Source organism: Bombina bombina, chromosome 2 (genome assembly GCF_027579735.1).
Source record: "Bombina bombina isolate aBomBom1 chromosome 2, aBomBom1.pri, whole genome shotgun sequence".
NCBI lineage: Eukaryota > Metazoa > Chordata > Amphibia > Anura > Bombinatoridae > Bombina > Bombina bombina.
The window spans coordinates 770,946,145-770,967,001 of NC_069500.1; the positions used below are offsets into that span (position 1 = coordinate 770,946,145).

At 40.5% G+C, this 20,857-nt stretch overlaps 1 protein-coding gene across 1 annotated transcript in view; it reads right to left on the bottom strand.

Moving 5' to 3' along the window:
* The window catches only part of TM6SF2 (transmembrane 6 superfamily member 2), a 170,659-nt gene that overhangs the window by 36,862 nt on the left and 112,940 nt on the right, over nt 1-20,857 (bottom strand). The window contains exons 4-7 of the mRNA XM_053702918.1: nt 15,693-15,796; nt 15,023-15,105; nt 14,276-14,400; nt 14,074-14,175 (exon numbers count right to left, since the gene is read on the bottom strand). Of these exons, the coding sequence (XP_053558893.1) occupies nt 14,074-14,175; nt 14,276-14,400; nt 15,023-15,105; nt 15,693-15,796 (414 nt within the window). The remainder of the gene's footprint in view (nt 1-14,073; nt 14,176-14,275; nt 14,401-15,022; nt 15,106-15,692; nt 15,797-20,857) is intronic.

A 20,857-nucleotide genomic window follows, 5' to 3' on the forward strand; every position in this document is an offset into this window, starting at 1 on the left:
GTACCATACAATGGTCAATTTTTAAAAAATAAATAAATTTGCTGTTATTTTTTTTTTGTTATGTTTACTGTTAAATTTTTTGTTATTTTTTTACTTTTAATGTGCCAGATTTTTACATTTCACTAATATATTTTTTTTTCTAAAAACAGAATTTATGTTTACCTGATAAATTTCTTTCTCCAACGGTGTGTCCGGTCCACGGCGTCATCCTTACTTGTGGGATATTCTCTTCCCCAACAGGAAATGGCAAAGAGCCCAGCAAAGCTGGTCACATGATCCCTCCTAGGCTCCGCCTACCCCAGTCATTCGACCGACGTTAAGGAGGAATAATAGCATAGGAGAAACCATATGGTACCGTGGTGACTGTAGTTAAAGAAAATAAATTATCAGACCTGATTAAAAAACCAGGGCGGGCCGTGGACCGGACACACCGTTGGAGAAAGAAATTTATCAGGTAAACATAAATTCTGTTTTCTCCAACATAGGTGTGTCCGGTCCACGGCGTCATCCTTACTTGTGGGAACCAATACCAAAGCTTTAGGACACGGATGAAGGGAGGGAGCAAATCAGGTCACCTAAATGGAAGGCACCACGGCTTGCAAAACCTTTCTCCCAAAAATAGCCTCAGAAGAAGCAAAAGTATCAAACTTGTAAAATTTGGTAAAAGTGTGCAGTGAAGACCAAGTCGCTGCCCTACATATCTGATCAACAGAAGCCTCGTTCTTGAAGGCCCATGTGGAAGCCACAGCCCTAGTGGAATGAGCTGTGATTCTTTCGGGAGGCTGCCGTCCGGCAGTCTCGTAAGCCAATCTGATGATGCTTTTAATCCAAAAAGAGAGAGAGGTAGAAGTTGCTTTTTGACCTCTCCTTTTACCTGAATAAACAACAAACAAGGAAGATGTTTGTCTAAAATCCTTTGTAGCATCTAAATAGAATTTTAGAGCGCGAACAACATCCAAATTGTGCAACAAGCGTTCCTTCTTTGAAACTGGTTTCGGACACAGAGAAGGTACGATAATCTCCTGGTTAATGTTTTTGTTAGAAACAACTTTTGGAAGAAAACCAGGTTTAGTACGTAAAACCACCTTATCTGCATGGAACACCAGATAAGGAGGAGAACACTGCAGAGCAGATAATTCTGAAACTCTTCTAGCAGAAGAAATTGCAACTAAAAACAAAACTTTCCAAGATAATAACTTAATATCAACGGAATGTAAGGGTTCAAACGGAACCCCCTGAAGAACTGAAAGAACTAAATTGAGACTCCAAGGAGGAATCAAAGGTTTGTAAACAGGCTTGATTCTAACCAGAGCCTGAACAAAGGCTTGAACATCTGGCACAGCTGCCAGTTTTTTGTGAAGTAACACCGACAAGGCAGAAATCTGTCCCTTCAGGGAACTTGCCGATAATCCTTTTTCCAATCCTTCTTGAAGGAAGGATAGAATCCTAGGAATCTTAACCTTGTCCCAAGGGAATCCTTTAGATTCACACCAACAGATATATTTTTTCCAAATTTTGTGGTAAATCTTTCTAGTTACAGGCTTTCTGGCCTGAACAAGAGTATCGATAACAGAATCTGAGAAACCTCGCTTCGATAAAATCAAGCGTTCAATCTCCAAGCAGTCAGCTGGAGTGAAACCAGATTCGGATGTTCGAACGGACCCTGAACAAGAAGGTCTCGTCTCAAAGGTAGCTTCCAAGGTGGAGCCGATGACATATTCACCAGATCTGCATACCAAGTCCTGCGTGGCCACGCAGGAGCTATCAAGATCACCGACGCCCTCTCCTGATTGATCCTGGCTACCAGCCTGGGGATGAGAGGAAACGGCGGGAACACATAAGCTAGTTTGAAGGTCCAAGGTGCTACTAGTGCATCCACTAGAGCCGCCTTGGGATCCCTGGATCTGGACCCGTAGCAAGGAACTTTGAAGTTCTGACGAGAGGCCATCAGATCCATGTCTGGAATGCCCCATAGTTGAGTGACTTGGGCAAAGATTTCCGGATGGAGTTCCCACTCCCCCGGATGCAATGTCTGACGACTCAGAAAATCCGCTTCCCAATTTTCCACTCCCGGGATGTGGATAGCAGACAGGTGGCAGGAGTGAGACTCCGCCCATAGAATAATCTTGGTCACTTCTTCCATCGCTAGGGAACTCCTTGTTCCCCCCTGATGGTTGATGTACGCAACAGTCGTCATGTTGTCTGATTGAAACCGTATGAACTTGGTCCTCGCTAGCTGAGGCCAAGCCTTGAGAGCATTGAATATCGCTCTCAGTTCCAGAATATTTATCGGTAGAAGAGATTCTTCCCGAGACCAAAGACCCTGAGCTTTCAGGGATCCCCAGACCGCGCCCCAGCCCATCAGACTGGCGTCGGTCGTGACAATGACCCACTCTGGTCTGCGGAATGTCATCCCTCGTGACAGGTTGTCCAGGGACAGCCACCAACGGAGTGAGTCTCTGGTCCTCTGATTTACTTGTATCTTTGGAGACAAGTCTGTATAGTCCCCATTCCACTGACTGAGCATGCACAGTTGTAATGGTCTTAGATGAATGCGCGCAAAAGGAACTATGTCCATTGCCGCTACCATCAACCCGATCACTTCCATGCACTGAGCTACGGAAGGAAGAGGAACGGAATGAAGTATTCGACAAGAGTCCAGAAGTTTTGTCTTTCTGGCCTCTGTTAGAAAAATCCTCATTTCTGAGGAGTCTATAATTGTTCCCAAGAAGGGAACCCTTGTTGACGGGGATAGAGAACTCTTTTCCACGTTCACTTTCCAGCCGTGAGATCTGAGAAAGGCCAGGACGATGTCCGTGTGAGCCTTTGCTCGAGGGAGGGACGACGCTTGAATCAGAATGTCGTCCAGGTAAGGTACTACTGCAATGCCCCTTGGTCTTAGCACCGCTAGAAGGGACCCTAGTACCTTTGTGAAAATCCTTGGAGCAGTGGCTAATCCGAAAGGAAGCGCCACGAACTGGTAATGTTTGTCCAGGAATGCAAACCTTAGGAACCGATGATGTTCCTTGTGGATAGGAATATGTAGATACGCATCCTTTAAATCCACCGTGGTCATGAATTGACCTTCCTGGATGGAAGGAAGGATAGTTCGAATGGTTTCCATCTTGAACGATGGGACCTTGAGAAATTTGTTTAAGATCTTGAGATCTAGGATTGGTCTGAACGTTCCCTCTTTTTTGGGAACTATGAACAGATTGGAGTAGAACCCCATCCCTTGTTCTCTCAATGGAACAGGATGAATCACTCCCATTTTTAACAGGTCTTCTACACAATGTAAGAACGCCTGTCTTTTTATGTGGTCTGAAGACAACTGAGACCTGTGGAACCTCCCCCTTGGGGGAAGTCCCTTGAATTCCAGAAGATAACCCTGGGAGACTATTTCTAGCGCCCAAGGATCCAGAACATCTCTTGCCCAAGCCTGAGCGAAGAGAGAGAGTCTGCCCCCCACCAGATCCGGTCCCGGATCGGGGGCCAATATTTCATGCTGTCTTGGTAGCAGTGGCAGGTTTCTTGGCCTGCTTTCCCTTGTTCCAGCCTTGCATTGGTCTCCAAGCTGGCTTGGCCTGAGAAGTATTACCCTCTTGCTTAGAGGACGTAGCACCTTGGGCTGGTCCGTTTTTACGAAAGGGACGAAAATTAGGTCTATTTTTTGCCTTGAAAGGCCGATCCTGAGGAAGGGCATGGCCCTTACCCCCAGTGATATCAGAGATAATCTCTTTCAAGTCAGGACCAAACAGCGTTTTCCCCTTGAAAGGAATGTTTAGTAGCTTGTTCTTGGAAGACGCATCAGCCGACCAAGATTTCAACCAAAGCGCTCTGCGCGCCACAATAGCAAACCCAGAATTCTTAGCCGCTAACTTAGCCAATTGCAAAGAGGCGTCTAGAGTGAAAGAATTAGCCAATTTGAGAGCATTGACTCTGTCCATAATCTCCTCATAAGGAGGAGAGTCACTATCGAGCACCTTAATCAGTTCATCAAACCAGAAATATGCGGCTGTAGTGACAGGGACAATGCATGAAATGGGTTGTAGAAGGTAACCCTGCTGAACAAACATCTTTTTAAGCAAACCTTCTAATTTTTTATCCATAGGATCTTTGAAAGCACAACTATCCTCTATGGGAATAGTGGTGCGTTTGTTTAAAGTAGAAACCGCTCCCTCGACCTTGGGGACTGACTGCCATAAGTCCTTTCTGGGGTCGACCATAGGAAACAATTTTTTAAATATGGGGGGAGGGACGAAAGGAATACCGGGCCTTTCCCATTCTTTATTAACAATGTCCGCCACCCGCTTGGGTATAGGAAAAGCTTCTGGGAGCCCCGGCACCTCTAGGAACTTGTCCATTTTACATAGTTTCTCTGGGATGACCAAATTTTCACAATCATCCAGAGTGGATAATACCTCCTTAAGCAAAATGCGGAGATGTTCCAATTTAAATTTAAAAGTAATCACATCAGATTCAGCCTGCTGAGAAATGTTCCCTAAATCAGTAATTTCTCCCTCAGACAAAACCTCCCTGGCCCCCTCAGATTGGGTTAGGGGCCCTTCAGAGATATTAATATCAGCGTCGTCATGCTCTTCAGTAACTAAAACAGAGCATCCACGCTTACGCTGACAAGGGTTCATTTTGGCTAAAATGTTTTTGACAGAATTATCCATTACAGCCGTTAATTGTTGCATAGTAAGGAGTATTGGCGCGCTAGATGTACTAGGGGCCTCCTGAGTGGGCAAGACTCGTGTAGACGAAGGAGGGAATGATGCGGTACCATGCTTACTCCCCTCACTTGAGGAATCATCTTGGGCATCATTGTCATTATCACATAAATCACATTTATTTAAATGAATAGGAATTCTGGCTTCCCCACATTCAGAACACAGTCTATCTGGTAGTTCAGACATGTTAAACAGGCATAAACTTGATAAGAAAGTACAAAAAACGTTTTGAAATAAAACCGTTACTGTCACTTTAAATTTTAAACTGAACACACTTTATTACTGCAATTGCGAAAAAACATGAAGGAATTGTTCAAAATTCACCAAACTTTCACCACAGTGTCTTAAAGCCTTGAAAATATTGCACACCAATTTTGGAAGCTTTAACCCTTAAAATAACGGAACCGGAGCCGTTTTAAGCTTTAACCCCTTTACAGTCCCTGGTATCTGCTTTGCTGAGACCCAACCAAACCCAAAGGGGAATACGATACCAAATGACGCCTTCAGAAGTCTTTTATAAGTATCAGAGCTCCTCTCACATGCGACTGCATGCCATGCCTCTCAAAAACAAGTGCGCAACACCGGCGCGAAAATGAGACTCTGCCTATGCTTTGGGAAAGCCCCTAAAGAATAAGGTGTCTAAAACAATGCCTGCCGATATTATTATATCAAAATACCCAGAATAAATGATTCCTCAAGGCTAAATAAGTGTTAATATCAATCGATTTAGCCCAAAAAAGGTCTACAGTCTAAATAAGCCCTTGTGAAGCCCTTATTTACAATCGTAATAAACATGGCTTACCGGATCCCATAGGGAAAATGACAGCTTCCAGCATTACATCGTCTTGTTAGAATGTGTCATACCTCAAGCAGCAAAGGACTGCAAACTGTTCCCCCAACTGAAGTTAATTGCTCTCAACAGTCCTGTGTGGAACAGCCATGGATTTTAGTTACGGTTGCTAAAATCATTTTCCTCATACAAACAGAATTCTTCATCTCTTTTCTGTTTCTGAGTAAATAGTACGTACCAGCACTATTTGAAAATAACAAACTCTTGATTGAATAATGAAAAACTACAGTTAAACACTAAAAAACTCTAAGCCATCTCCGTGGAGATGTTGCCTGTACAACGGCAAAGAGAATGACTGGGGTAGGCGGAGCCTAGGAGGGATCATGTGACCAGCTTTGCTGGGCTCTTTGCCATTTCCTGTTGGGGAAGAGAATATCCCACAAGTAAGGATGACGCCGTGGACCGGACACACCTATGTTGGAGAAATGGGGCTGTTCTTTTTTTTTTTTTTACAAAAACCCCTGTCAAACCTATGCATGGGGACATAGGTGTACTCAGGGTGCCTAGCAGAAAACAACCTGTAGTATTTTTTTTGCACTAACTTACAACAGTCTCTCCTAAATCATAGTCAAAAAGCAATGTGTGTGTAAAAATGAAAATTGAAAAAATGCCACCATACACTTTCTCCAATTTTTTTAGCTAAAACAGTTACTTCAAATGCATCAAAGCACACCATATACAATACCTTGGGGTGTCAACATTTCAAAAATATGCACATTCATGGCAATAAATAAAAGTGGGGTTTACAATAGGCCCCAAACTAAAGATAGGCCTATCAGAAGAAATACTCTCACTTAATAACTAAAATCACAAGTCATAAAATTGTAACATAACCTTCCCAAAATCCTGGCAAACCTATGCATGGGGGGCATAGGTGTACTCAGGGTGCCTAGCAGAAAACAACCTGAAGTATTTTTTTGCACTAACTTACAACAGTCTCTCCTAAATCATAGTCAAAAAGCAATGTGTGTGTAAAAATGAAAATTGAAAAAATGCCACCATACACTTTCTCCAATTTTTTTAGCTAAAACAGTTACTTCAAATGCATCAAAGCACACCATATACAATACCTTGGGGTGTCAACATTTCAAAAATATGCACATTCATGGAAACAAATAAATTGGGGTATGTTAAAATACCCCCAAAAAGACAATAGGCAAAGAAAATATGTTAAATGTGAAAAAAAAATCACAAACGCATGTTGGACATTTGGCATTACACCCCCCGAACAAGCCAAGAAACTTATGCATAGGTGGTATCACTGTACTCAGGAGATGTTGGTGAACACATATTGGGGTCTTCTTTGGCAGTAACACATAACAGGAGCTGAGAATTCATGTCTAAAGTACAATGTGTGTGAAAAATAACACACAAAAAATGACTGCCTAATAGTTTGACAAAGAATTAGTGCATGGAAAGTGTTAAAATACCAGCATTTGAAATACCCTAGGGTGTCTACTTTTCAAAAATATATGGTTTGATGGGGGTAAATTACATTGGCCGGCTTCAGAAATGTCCTACATAGGACATGGGTGCATGGGATGTGAAAATTCCAAGTTGAAAAACTGGAATGCGCCCCCTAAAAATAAGGCCTTTTAGCCCCCAGAGAACCCAACACACCTATACATGGGTGGTATCACTGTACTCAGGAGATGTTGTTGAATACATATTGAGGTTTTTTTTGGCAGTAACACATAACAGGGACTGAGAATATATGCCTAAAGTACAATGTGTGTGAAAAATAATGCAAAAAAATGGCTACCTAAAAGTTTGACAAAGACTAGTGGTTGAATTAGTGCATGGAAAGTGTTAAAATACCAGCATTTGAAATACCCTAGGGTGTCTACTTTTCAAAAATATATGGTTTGATGGGGGTAATTTACATTGGCCGGCTTCAGAAATGTCCCAAATAGGACATGGGTGCATGATGACAGATGTGAAAATTCCAAGTTGAAAAACTGGAATGCGCCCCCTAAAATTAAGGCCTTTTAGCCCCCAGAGAACCCAACACACCTATACATGGGGGGTATCACTGTACTCAGGAGATGTTGTTGAATACATATTGAGGTTTTTTTTGGCAGTAACACATAACAGGGACTGAGAATATATGCCTAAAGTACAATGTGTGTGAAAAATAATGCAAAAAAATGACTACCTAAAAGTTTGACAAAGACTAGTGGTTGAATTAGTGCATGGAAAGTGTTAAAATACCAGCATTTGAAATACCCTAGGGTGTCTACTTTTCAAAAATATATGGTTTGATGGGGGTAATTTACATTGGCCGGCTTCAGAAATGTCCCAAATAGGACATGGGTGCATGATGACAGATGTGAAAATTCCAAGTTGAAAAACTGGAATGCGCCCCCTAAAATTAAGGCCTTTTAGCCCCCAGAGAACCCAACACACCTATACATGGGGGGTATCACTGTACTCAGGAGATGTTGTTGAATACATATTGAGGTTTTTTTTGGCAGTAACACATAACAGGGACTGAGAATATATGCCTAAAGTACAATGTGTGTGAAAAATAATGCAAAAAAATGACTACCTAAAAGTTTGACAAAGACTAGTGGTTGAATTAGTGCATGGAAAGTGTTAAAATACCAGCATTTGAAATACCCTAGGGTGTCTACTTTTCAAAAATATATGGTTTGATGGGGGTAATTTACATTGGCCGGCTTCAGAAATGTCCCAAATAGGACATGGGTGCATGATGACAGATGTGAAAATTCCAAGTTGAAAAACTGGAATGCGCCCCCTAAAATTAAGGCCTTTTAGCCCCCAGAGAACCCGACACACCTATACATGGGGGGTATCACTGTACTCAGGAGATGTTGTTGAATACATATTGAGGTTTTTTTTGGCAGTAACACATAACAGGGACTGAGAATATATGCCTAAAGTACAATGTGTGTGAAAAATAATGCAAAAAAATGACTACCTAAAAGTTTGACAAAGACTAGTGGTTGAATTAGTGCATGGAAAGTGTTAAAATACCAGCATTTGAAATACCCTAGGGTGTCTACTTTTCAAAAATATATGGTTTGATGGGGGTAATTTACATTGGCCGGCTTCAGAAATGTCCCAAATAGGACATGGGTGCATGATGACAGATGTGAAAATTCCAAGTTGAAAAACTGGAATGCGCCCCCTAAAATTAAGGCCTTTTAGCCCCCAGAGAACCCGACACACCTATACATGGGGGGTATCACTGTACTCAGGAGATGTTGTTGAATACATATTGAGGTTTTTTTTGGCAGTAACACATAACAGGGACTGAGAATATATGCCTAAAGTACAATGTGTGTGAAAAATAATGCAAAAAAATGACTACCTAAAAGTTTGACAAAGACTAGTGGTTGAATTAGTGCATGGAAAGTGTTAAAATACCAGCATTTGAAATACCCTAGGGTGTCTACTTTTCAAAAATATATGGTTTGATGGGGGTAATTTACATTGGCCGGCTTCAGAAATGTCCCAAATAGGACATGGGTGCATGATGACAGATGTGAAAATTCCAAGTTGAAAAACTGGAATGCGCCCCCTAAAATTAAGGCCTTTTAGCCCCCAGAGAACCCGACACACCTATACATGGGGGGTATCACTGTACTCAGGAGATGTTGTTGAATACATATTGAGGTTTTTTTTGGCAGTAACACATAACAGGGACTGAGAATATATGCCTAAAGTACAATGTGTGTGAAAAATAATGCAAAAAAATGACTACCTAAAAGTTTGACAAAGACTAGTGGTTGAATTAGTGCATGGAAAGTGTTAAAATACCAGCATTTGAAATACCCTAGGGTGTCTACTTTTCAAAAATATATGGTTTGATGGGGGTAATTTGCATTGTCCGGCTTCAGAAATGTCCCAAATAGGACATGGGTGCATGATGACAGATGTGAAAATTCCAAGTTGAAAAACTGGAATGCGCCCCCTAAAATTAAGGCCTTTTAGCCCCCAGAGAACCCGACACACCTATACATGGGGGGTATCACTGTACTCAGAAGTTGTTGTTGAACACATATTGAGGTGTTTTTGCTCAGTAACATATAACAGGAACTGAGAATCCATGCCTAAAGTACAATGCGTGTGAAAAATAACACACCAAAATGACTACCCAAAAGTTTGACAAAGACTGGTGGTTGAATTAGTGCATGCAAAGTGTTAAAATACCAGCATTTGAAATACCCTAGGGTGTCTACTTTTTAAAAATATATGGTTTGATGGGGGTAATTTGCATTGTCCGGCTTCAGAAATGTCCCAAATAGGACATGGGTGCATGACGACAGATGTGAAAATTCCAAATTAAAAAACTGGAATGCGCCCCCTAAAAATAAGGCCTTTTAGCCCCCAGAGAACCCAACAGACCTATACATGGGTGGTATCACTGTACTCAGGAGATGCTGCTGAAGACATATTGGGGTGTTATTTGGCAGTAACCCTTAACGTTCTCAGTAAATGTATTCTTGAATTGCTATTTTGTCAAAAAATCACCATTTTTTTTTTTTTTTTTCAAACTTTGGCATAGATTGGTGGTAAAATAGTTGCATGGAAAGAGTCAAAATACTCCATGTTTAATACCTTAGGTTGTGTTCTTTTAAAAAATATATATATGTGAAGGGTTAATCAGGGATTCCTGACAGATATCAGTGTTCCAATGTAACTATCGCTAATTTTTTTAAATTTTTTTTTGAAATAGCAAAGTGCTACTTGTACTTATTGCCCTATAACTTGCAAAAAAAGCAAAGAACATGTAAACATTGAGTATTTCTAAACTCAGGACAAAATTTAGAAACTATTTAGCATGGGAGTTTTTTGGTAGTTGTTGAAGTGTAGGAGATTTTGAGGGTCAAATTTAAAAAAGTGTGTTTTTTTCAATTTTTTCCTCATATTTTATAAAATTTTTTATAGTAAATTATAAGATATGATGAAAATAATGGTATCTTTAGAAAGTCCATTTAATGGCGAGAAAAACGGTATATAATATGTGTGGGTACAGTAAATGAGTAAGAGGAAAATTACAGCTAAACACAAACACCACAGAAATGTAAAAATAGCCTTGGTCCCAAACGGACAGAAAATGGAAAAGTGCTGCGGTCATTAAGGGGTTAAAGCTAAATGGTGAACATCTTGCTTGACAATTGGGCTGTAAGTCTTCTAACTGAAATATGAGGCTACTTAATGTTATAACTTAATGTTATAAGAGACATAGAGCTACAGAAGACTATCATGAGCATTAGGGGTCCCAGTAGTGAACCTCAGTTTTCTTGTTATTATTTTTTATCAAGACATGGAAGCCTCCTGTAAAATGCTAAGCCACTTTTGGACTTCAAACCTATTAAACTAATGTATGGAGGGTTATAATAAAGGGCTGAATGTGGACCCTCAGCCAATTGCTGAATGACTGTGCAAACTACTAGGTATAGGGGTTACTTAGGAGCTCGACCAGTGAAGGGGTTAATATTCCTACAATGCAACAGATTATCCTAGTGTATCAAAAGAGATCTATAAGGGTGGGCTTGGGTTTGAGTAGTCATTAACTAGAAGCTATCGTGACTTCTGTAATTCTTACTCCTCAGCAAAGCATTAAACTGATAGCAGTCAGCAGGCTTAAATATCTGTTACTATCTCTAGTCTCATTCTTTAAATAGTTGGTAGTTGAGGTATTCTCATACTAGCGTAATTCCCCCAGCCTATGTTAAGTTATAAGTTCACTAGGCCCCACTACTTCGGCCGCAAGCAATAGGGTACCGGTTCAACATGACAATGGGGGGAGAACTATAGAGAAGAGGCTAGCAATAGAGAAAGAGGTAAGGCCATTTATGTCTAGAAAGGAAATAAGAGCATCCGACAACCTTAGATAATTAAAGATAAAGTAAAATAGAATTTGCTTCATACATAAACATAGCTGATACATATAGGTAACCCTCACCTGACCTTTTTATCTCCTGATTGAGGGGTATTGATTTATCTATAAGATGTAGTATAAACAACTACCAACTGATTGTAAGCTTCTCAATATACCCCGTGGTAAGAGGAGATATAGACTGATAATGGGTCTAAGCATATTACTATGTAACATGGTGATAACATATGAGCTAGTAAAAATATAGTATAAACAACCACCAACTAATTGTAAGCTACTCAATATACCCCGTGCTAAGAGGAGATATAGACTAATAACGGGTCTAAGCATATTACTGTTGAACATGGTGATAAAGTAAAAAGTTAGTATAAACAACCACCAACTGATTGTAAGCTTCAGAGTATACCCCGTGGTAAGAGGAGATACAGACTAATAACAGGTCTAAGCACATTACTGTCTAACATGGTGAAAACATATAGGCTAGCAAGAATGTAGTATAAACAACCACCAACTGATTTTGAGCTTCCCAATATACCCCATGGTAAGAGGAAACATAGACTAATAACGGGTCTAAGCATATTACTGGCTAACATGGTGATAACATATGAGCTAGTAAGAATGTAGTATAAACAACCACCAACTGATTGTAAGCGTCTCAATATACCCCGTGGTAAGTGGAGATACAGACTAATAACGGGTCTAAGCATATTGCTGTCTAACATGATGATAACATATAGGCTAGCAAAAATGTAATATAAACAACCACCAACTGATTGTGAGAACAACATGTCGTATCATGTACCTTATTAAACAACATGCAGTGGCATATAACTTATGAAAAACATCAGCATAATACTGGGCACAAACCCGATATGTCCACTAGAATAAGCAGTCCAGGGACACTGGTGTAAAGTGTTATAAGGAATTAACCAACACCGGATCGTTGCAGGTGCTGTATGACACTCCCTGCAAAGATTGTGTGCCAGAGGACTCGACAATCAAAGGAACCACACAACACAGCTACTGGTGGGAGAACTTTTTCAACATTAGAGCCTTCTTTCTCTTCAGCACAAGTATTTTCTGCCGTAGCCAGGAACTGCCCTTCCCTTGGTAGGCCTCCTCTCCATATCGTGCAATGCCCATAGCTCCGGTAAGATCTATGATTTAATAGAAGTGCTGCGATTGTCGACTGCTTCTCCCCTATACTCGATTCTTTCAGGGTTGCTGTCAGTATATTGCTCCAGTTGGTAACTTCCTTGGCTCTCTGATCACCTAGTGGGTGTACATGCTGAGGCCTCTTTATAATCACCGGAGGGTCGCCATCTTGAGTGAGCTGTGTAGAGGCCGCTCGTGTGACCCCAGTTGCAGCAGTTCCAGTGTTCTCCTCTGCCTGTGTCCGAGTAGAATAAGCAGGTCAGCTGTAGGCTGGGTATAATTGCATTATCACCATACTTAATTGGGTTTTAGGTGCTGGAAATGTTCTGTGATTAGCTTCTGCACGCTAGCTTTTTTTTGCTGACCTTTTGGTTCGTCATTGCCGGTCTGATATATGAAAGGGGGCTAGTGTTGAATAGTAGTGTAGCACAGTTATAGCAGTTTATCTCAAACTGCTCTACCCGGATGACCGGGGGGGGGGGGGGTGTTAGAAGTCTGAGAAATAGGCCACCACCTTGACTTCCAACGGTCCAGTCTAGGGCTCCAACTCGGGTGCAGTGCAAAGATGAGGGTATCTCTCAATGTAGGAAAGGTTCCCACTTACTGTTCTGGTGATTGCAGGAGTGGATTCTTGAATTAGAAGCAGATAACTGGTGGATTATCTATCTCAAGCATGGAGCTTCTAGTTTATGCGACCAGTCATGGCCGCCGCCCGGACACGCCCCCCCCTTTAAACACTTTTAAACATTTATTCTAATTTTAAAAAATCATTAATTTAAATATGTATAAATATGAGTAAAATAATCTATTTTAATATGTTTTAAATGTGTTTGTATATACTTTTAACACTTTACTTAAGGGGATCAATTTATCAAGCTCCGTATGGAGCATGATGACCCGTATTTCCAGCGAGCCTTTAGGCTCGCCGGAAACAGAAGTTATGAAGCAGGAGTCTAAAGACCGCTGCTCCATAATCTGACCGCCTGCTCTGAGGCAGCGGACAGAAATCAACCCTTTCGAATACGATCGGGTTGATTGACACCCCATGCTAGCGGACAATTTTCAGCAAATCTGCAGGGGGCGGTATTTCACCAGCAGTTCACAAGAACTGCTGGTGCAATGATTCGGCATTTATCGATGTGCAGCAGACATGATACGCTACATCGTATAATGTCCGCTCGCACTATAATAAATGGACCCCAAGGTCTCAAGTCACACTAACTTTTTTGGAATTTGAGTGATGTTTAGCACAGCTGCGCTATCCATTGAAAGTATAGGGTGTGCTAAAAAGATGTCACCTGAGCTAAACATTTTTTTAAATCATGGACTTGCGATACCAGATTGTGCTCTATTCTTAGCAAGGGCCCGCAATATTGATAGCGCACTCTACCGTGTACAAAATTTTACCCATGTCTACTAAATGCATAGACATAACAGAATGAGATTTGTTGTAAACAGGAACTTACCAAGCCCCTGAAGACAGTGAACACGATGGCTCCCAAAAGGTAGATGATAAGTGCAATGTCTAAGGGACGTTGAAAGATGCCTTCTCTGTGCGCCGCCTCCACCTGCAGAGTTATAGCAGCAGCAATAATAATATCATACATACATTCTGTATTTTTTTACTGTGCTTCTGATATTTACTTTTAATAATAATTGTCCTCTTACCTTATCAGCAGGGAATTTGGGGAAAGAATAACACCCACGAAATATTCTCACCCCAGCCCAGATGGGGAGCAGTAAGTATGGGACATTGAGCAGAAATGCTGGACGGATTTCTGATCCATATTTCCCTGCAACAAAAATTTGTAGTCATAGACTTTTTTTTTTAACATTATTAGAAACATAACAAATCAGTCACTGTGCTTGTAAGTGCTAATGTGCTGTGTCATGCACCAGAGAGATAGTCTTTTAAAGTCCTATTATGTCAGTCGACACCTTAACTATACTCTGTCACACGTCAATGCGATATATAGAATAAACACAAACTAGAGATTACCAGTAATTTATCATACAAAATGGAACTCAGTGACACAAGTTACCAGTGTCGCCCAGTAATATATATACTTTATATAAAAAGCGGGTAAGAAAAACACAAAAGTCATAGGGGTCACAGCACTCCTCTGTCACCTCACTACCGGTGAGATCGTTTGTAATGTTCTGCCTTTAATGTGTCATTCTGTCATCCTACAATGGAAGGAATAGCTTCCTTGGTGTTTCAAGCTGTCACCCTGATATTGAGTGAAATTACACACACTTTTCTGCAACCTTGGTCATCCTGTGATTAAGAGACCATAATCGTAACCCTTTCTTTTGTAGCTAACATTTTCACAGCTGGACAGTTATAGTCCTCTATCATGGTATAAACAGATAGCAAAGGTGAGAGGTGATATGACAGCTGATTCTTCAGCTTACCGATCACATTTCCAGGGAGAAAGATGAGCATACTCATGAGGAGAGAGCCCAGCCAGAACAGACCTACTGGCTTGTAGTTCTTCCTAGGGAGAAACAGGGAAGGCTTAGTTGTCTGTAAGCCACAGACATGGTGTATATGATTTATATTTACTGATATATACAGTATATAATTGAATTTTACATTTTCTAGATGTATTTACAGAATAGCCACAATAAATGTTTTAACATGTCACTACAGCAACAAGCATAAAAAGTATAAAACATTAAAATAAACCCCATTTAAAAGGCGGTGTTTTAATTAAATGTACTAAATTACATAGGCAGCCGGCCCAGGTCAAGAGGAAGTGGTTGCTGAGAATTGCACCTGGAAGTCATTGATTGTAAAGTATTTTAACCAACCTATGCATCACACTAATATACATTTAGCATTTGAAGAATCATGTACACACAAGCATCTCTGTTTTCCACTGATTAAATGGCTCTCTGTGCATCCTGATTGCTTTTCTATGGCACTATTACTTTGCCTACCAATTAACTATTGTGATTGCTATTTCTGTGGCTGATATTGTGTAATTATGGTAGCACTTTAAGCAAATCATAGTCAGATGGATTTCTTTTTAATGTAATATACCCAAAATATTAACCCCTAATTATGTCCGGCTTATCTTACCCTTGAGCGATTGCTACCAACATAGCCAGGTAAAGAATATAATGCACAGTTCCATCCCAAAGACAGATGAGGAGCCCATGGGCAGTGCGGAGATATGGCTCCCCCTACAGGAAAAAAATGCTATTGAGGTTTAATGAAATTTAGAACCAACTATTTGTGAGATATAAAAGTCTAATTATGTACTTATGTTACATATATGCAATTAGGCACTGAACTGCAAAACTAAATACATACAAAAATGTTTAAAAAGTATTTAAAACTATGGTCATTTTGCTTGCAAATATTTACAGGGCTTTCATATTATAGAGCAGTCCAATGATAAGTGGCTGGTAGAATTCATGTTTCTGGTATTGTTTGCTGTAGCTAAATCAAAGGCTGCTCTAATGTGAAACCGGAGACTTGTAGTATTCTTATACAGACAAACTCATTCCTGGTCTATAAACCCTCTGGAAGGGAGGGGGAAAAAGCAGTTTTCAGATATTAATTACAACAATAGCCAACAAACAAAAGAATGTGCATTGCAATGTTTTTAATAAAGTCACTTAAACATTATTGATGTGAGTTATTTGTGTTTTAATGATGGGTATCCTCATTTTATTTAAAAACTATCGGCTAGATTACGAATTTTTGTTGGTAATGGTGTGCGGTGCTAACGAGCCTTTTTTTCTCACCGCTCACTTAAGACAACGCTGGTATTACGAGTTTTCTGCAAGCCGGCGTTAGCCTCAGAAAAGTGAGTGTTGAGCAAAATTTAGCTCCACATCTCACCTCAATACCAGCGTTGCTTAAGTCAGCGGTGAGCTGGCTGAACGTGCTCGTGCACGATTTCCCCATAGGCTAAGCTGGCTGAAAAAAAACCTAACACCTGCAAAAAAGCAGCGTTCAGCTCCTTAAATAAAAGTTATGTCTACACCTAACACCCTAACATGAACCCCGAGTCTAAACACCCCTAATATTACACTTATTAACCCCTAATCTGCCGCCCCGACATCGTCGCCACCTACATTATATTATTAACCCCTAATCTGCCGCTCCGGACAAAACCGCCACCTACATTATACTTATGAACCCCTAATCTGATGCCCCCAACATCTCCGAACCCAACATTTTATTTATTAACCCCTAATCTGCCCCCCCAACGTCGCCACAACTATATTAAATTTATTAAACACTAATCTTCCGCCGCCAACATAATACATTTATTAACCCCTAAACCTAAGTCTAACCCTAACACCCCCCTAACTTAAATATAATTTAAATAAATCTAAATAAATTTACTATAATGAACTACATTATTCCTATTTAAAACTAAATACCTGTAAAATAAACACTAAGCTAGCTACAATATAACTAATAGTTACATTGTAGCCATCTTAGGATTTATATTTATTTTACAGGCAACTTTGTATTTATTTTAACTAGGTAGAATAGTTATTAAATAGTTATTAACTATTTAATAGCTACCTAGTTAAAATAAGTACAAATTTACCTGTAAAATAAATCCTAACCTAAATTACAATTACACCTAACACTACACTATCATTAAATTAATTACATAAACTAACTACAATTAACTACAATTAAAATAAATAAACTAAAGTACAAAAAACAACAAACACTAAATTACAGAAAATAAAAAAATAATTAAAATTTTTTAAGCTAATTACACCTACTCTAATCCCCCTAATAAAATAAAAAAGCCCCCCAAAATAATAAAATTCCCTACCCTATACTAAATTACAAATAGCCCTTAAAAGGGCCTTTTGCGGGGCATTGCCCGAAAGTAATCAGCGCTTTTACCTGTAAAAAAAACAAAATACAATACCCCCAACATTAAAACCCACCACCCACACACCCAACCCTACTCTAAAACCCACCCAATCCCCCCTTAATAAAACCTAACACTACCCCCTTGAAGATCACCCTACCTTGAGACGTCTTCACCCAGACGGGCACAAGTGGACCTCCAGAGGGGCAGAAGTCTTCATCCGATCCGGCCAGAAGAGGACATCCAGACCGGCAGAAGTCTTCATCCAGGCGGCATCTTCTATCTTCTTCCATCCGGAGCGGAGCGGGTCCATCTTGAAGACATCCAACGCGGAGCATCCTCTTCCATCCGACGGTGACTTAAGAATGAAGGTTCCTTTAAGTGACGTCATCCAAGATGGCGTCCCTTCAATTCCAATTGGCTGATAGAATCCTATCAGCCAATCGGAATTAAGGTAGGAAAAATCCTATTGGCTGATCCAATCAGCCAATAGGATTGAGCTCGCATTCTATTGGCTGTTCCAATCAGCCAATAGAATGCGAGATCAATTCTATTGGCTGATTGCATCAGCCAATAGGATTTTTCCTACCTTAATATAAATACAAATAAAATAAATACAAAGTTGCCTGTAAAATAAATATAAATCCTAAGATGGCTACAATGTAACTATTAGTTATATTGTAGCTATTTTAGGGTTTATTTTACAGGTAAGTATTTAGTTTTAAATAGGATTAATTTATTTAATTGTAGTAGTAATTTTATTTTGTTTTATTTAAATTATATTTAAGTTAGGGGGGTAGACTTAGGGTTAGACTTAGGTTTAGGGGTTAATAAATTTAATATAGTAGCAGCAACGTTGGGGGCGGCAGATTAGGGGTTAATAAATGTAGGTAGGTGTCGGCGATGTTAGGGACGGAAGATTAGGGGTTAATAAAATGTAACTAGTTGGGGGCGGCAGATTAGGGGTTAATAAATGTAGGTAGGTGTCGGCGATGTTAGGGACGGAAGATTAGGGGTTAATAAAATGTAACTAGTGTTTGCGAGGCGGGAGTGCGGCGGTTTAGGGGTTAATATATTTATTAAAGTGGCGACGATGTCCGGTCAGCAGATTAGGGGTTAAAAATGTGTACTTTGTAGCACTTTAGTTAAGAGTTTTATGTTACGGCGTTAGCCCATAAAACTCTTAACTACTGACTTTTAAATGCGGTAGGAGTCTGGACCAGGAGAGGGTCTACCGCTCACTTTTTCCAGCAATCGTAATACCGGCGTTAGGAAAAACAGAATTTATGCTTACCTGATAAATTACTTTCTTTTACAGGTGTATTCAGTCCACGGATTCATCCTTACTTGTGGGATATTCTCAATCTCTACAGGAAGTGGCAAAGAGAGCACACAGCAGAGCTGTCCATATAGCTCCCCTCAGGCTCCGCCCCCCCAGTCATTCGACCGACGGTTAGGAGAAAAAGGAGAACCATAGGGTGCAGTGGTGACTGTAGTTATTGTAAATTAAATTTGAACCTGACTTAAATATCAGGGCGGGCCGTGGACTGATTACACCTGTAAGAGAAAGTAATTTATCAGGTAAGCATAAATTCTGTTTTCTCTTACTTGGTGTATTCAGTCCACGGATTCATCCTTACTTGTGGGATACCAATACCAAAGCAATAGGACACGGATGAAGGGAGGGAACAAGTCAGATAACCTAAACGGAAGGCACCACTGCTTGCAAAACCTTTCTCCCAAAAAACAGAATTTATGTTTACCTGATAAATTACTTTCTCCAACGGTGTGTCCGGTCCACGGCGTCATCCTTACTTGTGGGATATTCTCTTCCCCAACAGGAAATGGCAAAGAGCCCAGCAAAGCTGGTCACATGATCCCTCCTAGGCTCCGCCTACCCCAGTCATTCGACCGACGTTAAGGAGGAATATTTGCATAGGAGAAACCATATGGTACCGTGGTGACTGTAGTTAAAGAAAATAAATTATCAGACCTGATTAAAAAAACCAGGGCGGGCCGTGGACCGGACACACCGTTGGAGAAAGTAATTTATCAGGTAAACATAAATTCTGTTTTCTCCAACATAGGTGTGTCCGGTCCACAGCGTCATCCTTACTTGTGGGAACCAATACCAAAGCTTTAGGACACGGATGAAGGGAGGGAGCAAATCAGGTCACCTAAATGGAAGGCACCACGGCTTGCAAAACCTTTCTCCCAAAAATAGCCTCAGAAGAAGCAAAAGTATCAAACTTGTAAAATTTGGTAAAAGTGTGCAGTGAAGACCAAGTCGCTGCCCTACATATCTGATCAACAGAAGCCTCGTTCTTGAAGGCCCATGTGGAAGCCACAGCCCTAGTGGAATGAGCTGTGATTCTTTCGGGAGGCTGCCGTCCGGCAGTCTCGTAAGCCAATCTGATGATGCTTTTAATCCAAAAAGAGAGAGAGGTAGAAGTTGCTTTTTGACCTCTCCTTTTACCGGAATAAACAACAAACAAGGAAGATGTTTGTCTAAAATCCTTTGTAGCATCTAAATAGAATTTTAGAGCGCGAACAACATCCAAATTGTGCAACAAACGTTCCTTCTTTGAAACTGATTTCGGACACAGAGAAGGTACGATAATCTCCTGGTTAATGTTTTTGTTAGAAACAACTTTTGGAAGAAAACCAGGTTTAGTACGTAAAACCACCTTATCTGCATGGAACACCAGATAAGGAGGAGAACACTGCAGAGCAGATAATTCTGAAACTCTTCTAGCAGAAGAAATTGCAACTAAAAACAAAACTTTCCAAGATAATAACTTAATATCAACGGAATGCAAGGGTTCAAACGGAACCCCCTGAAGAACTGAAAGAACTAAATTGAGACTCCAAGGAGGAGTCAAAGGTTTGTAAACAGGCTTAATTCTAACCAGAGCCTGAACAAAGGCTTGAACATCTGGCACAGCGGCCAGCTTTTTGTGAAGTAACACAGACAAGGCAGAAATCTGTCCCTTCAGGGAACTTGCAGATAATCCTTTTTCCAATCCTTCTTGAAGGAAGGATAGAATCCTAGGAATCTTAACCTTGTCCCAAGGGAATCCTTTAGATTCACACCAACAGATATATTTTTTCCAAATTTTGTGGTAAATCTTTCTAGTTACAGGCTTTCTGGCCTGAACAAGAGTATCGATAACAGAATCTGAGAATCCTCGCTTCGATAAGATCAAGCGTTCAATCTCCAAGCAGTCAGCTGGAGTGAAACCAGATTCGGATGTTCGAACGGACCCTGAACAAGAAGGTCTCGTCTCAAAGGTAGCTTCCAAGGAGGAGCCGATGACATATTCACCAGATCTGCGTACCAAGTCCTGCGTGGCCACGCAGGAGCTATCAAGATCACCGACGCCCTCTCCTGATTGAT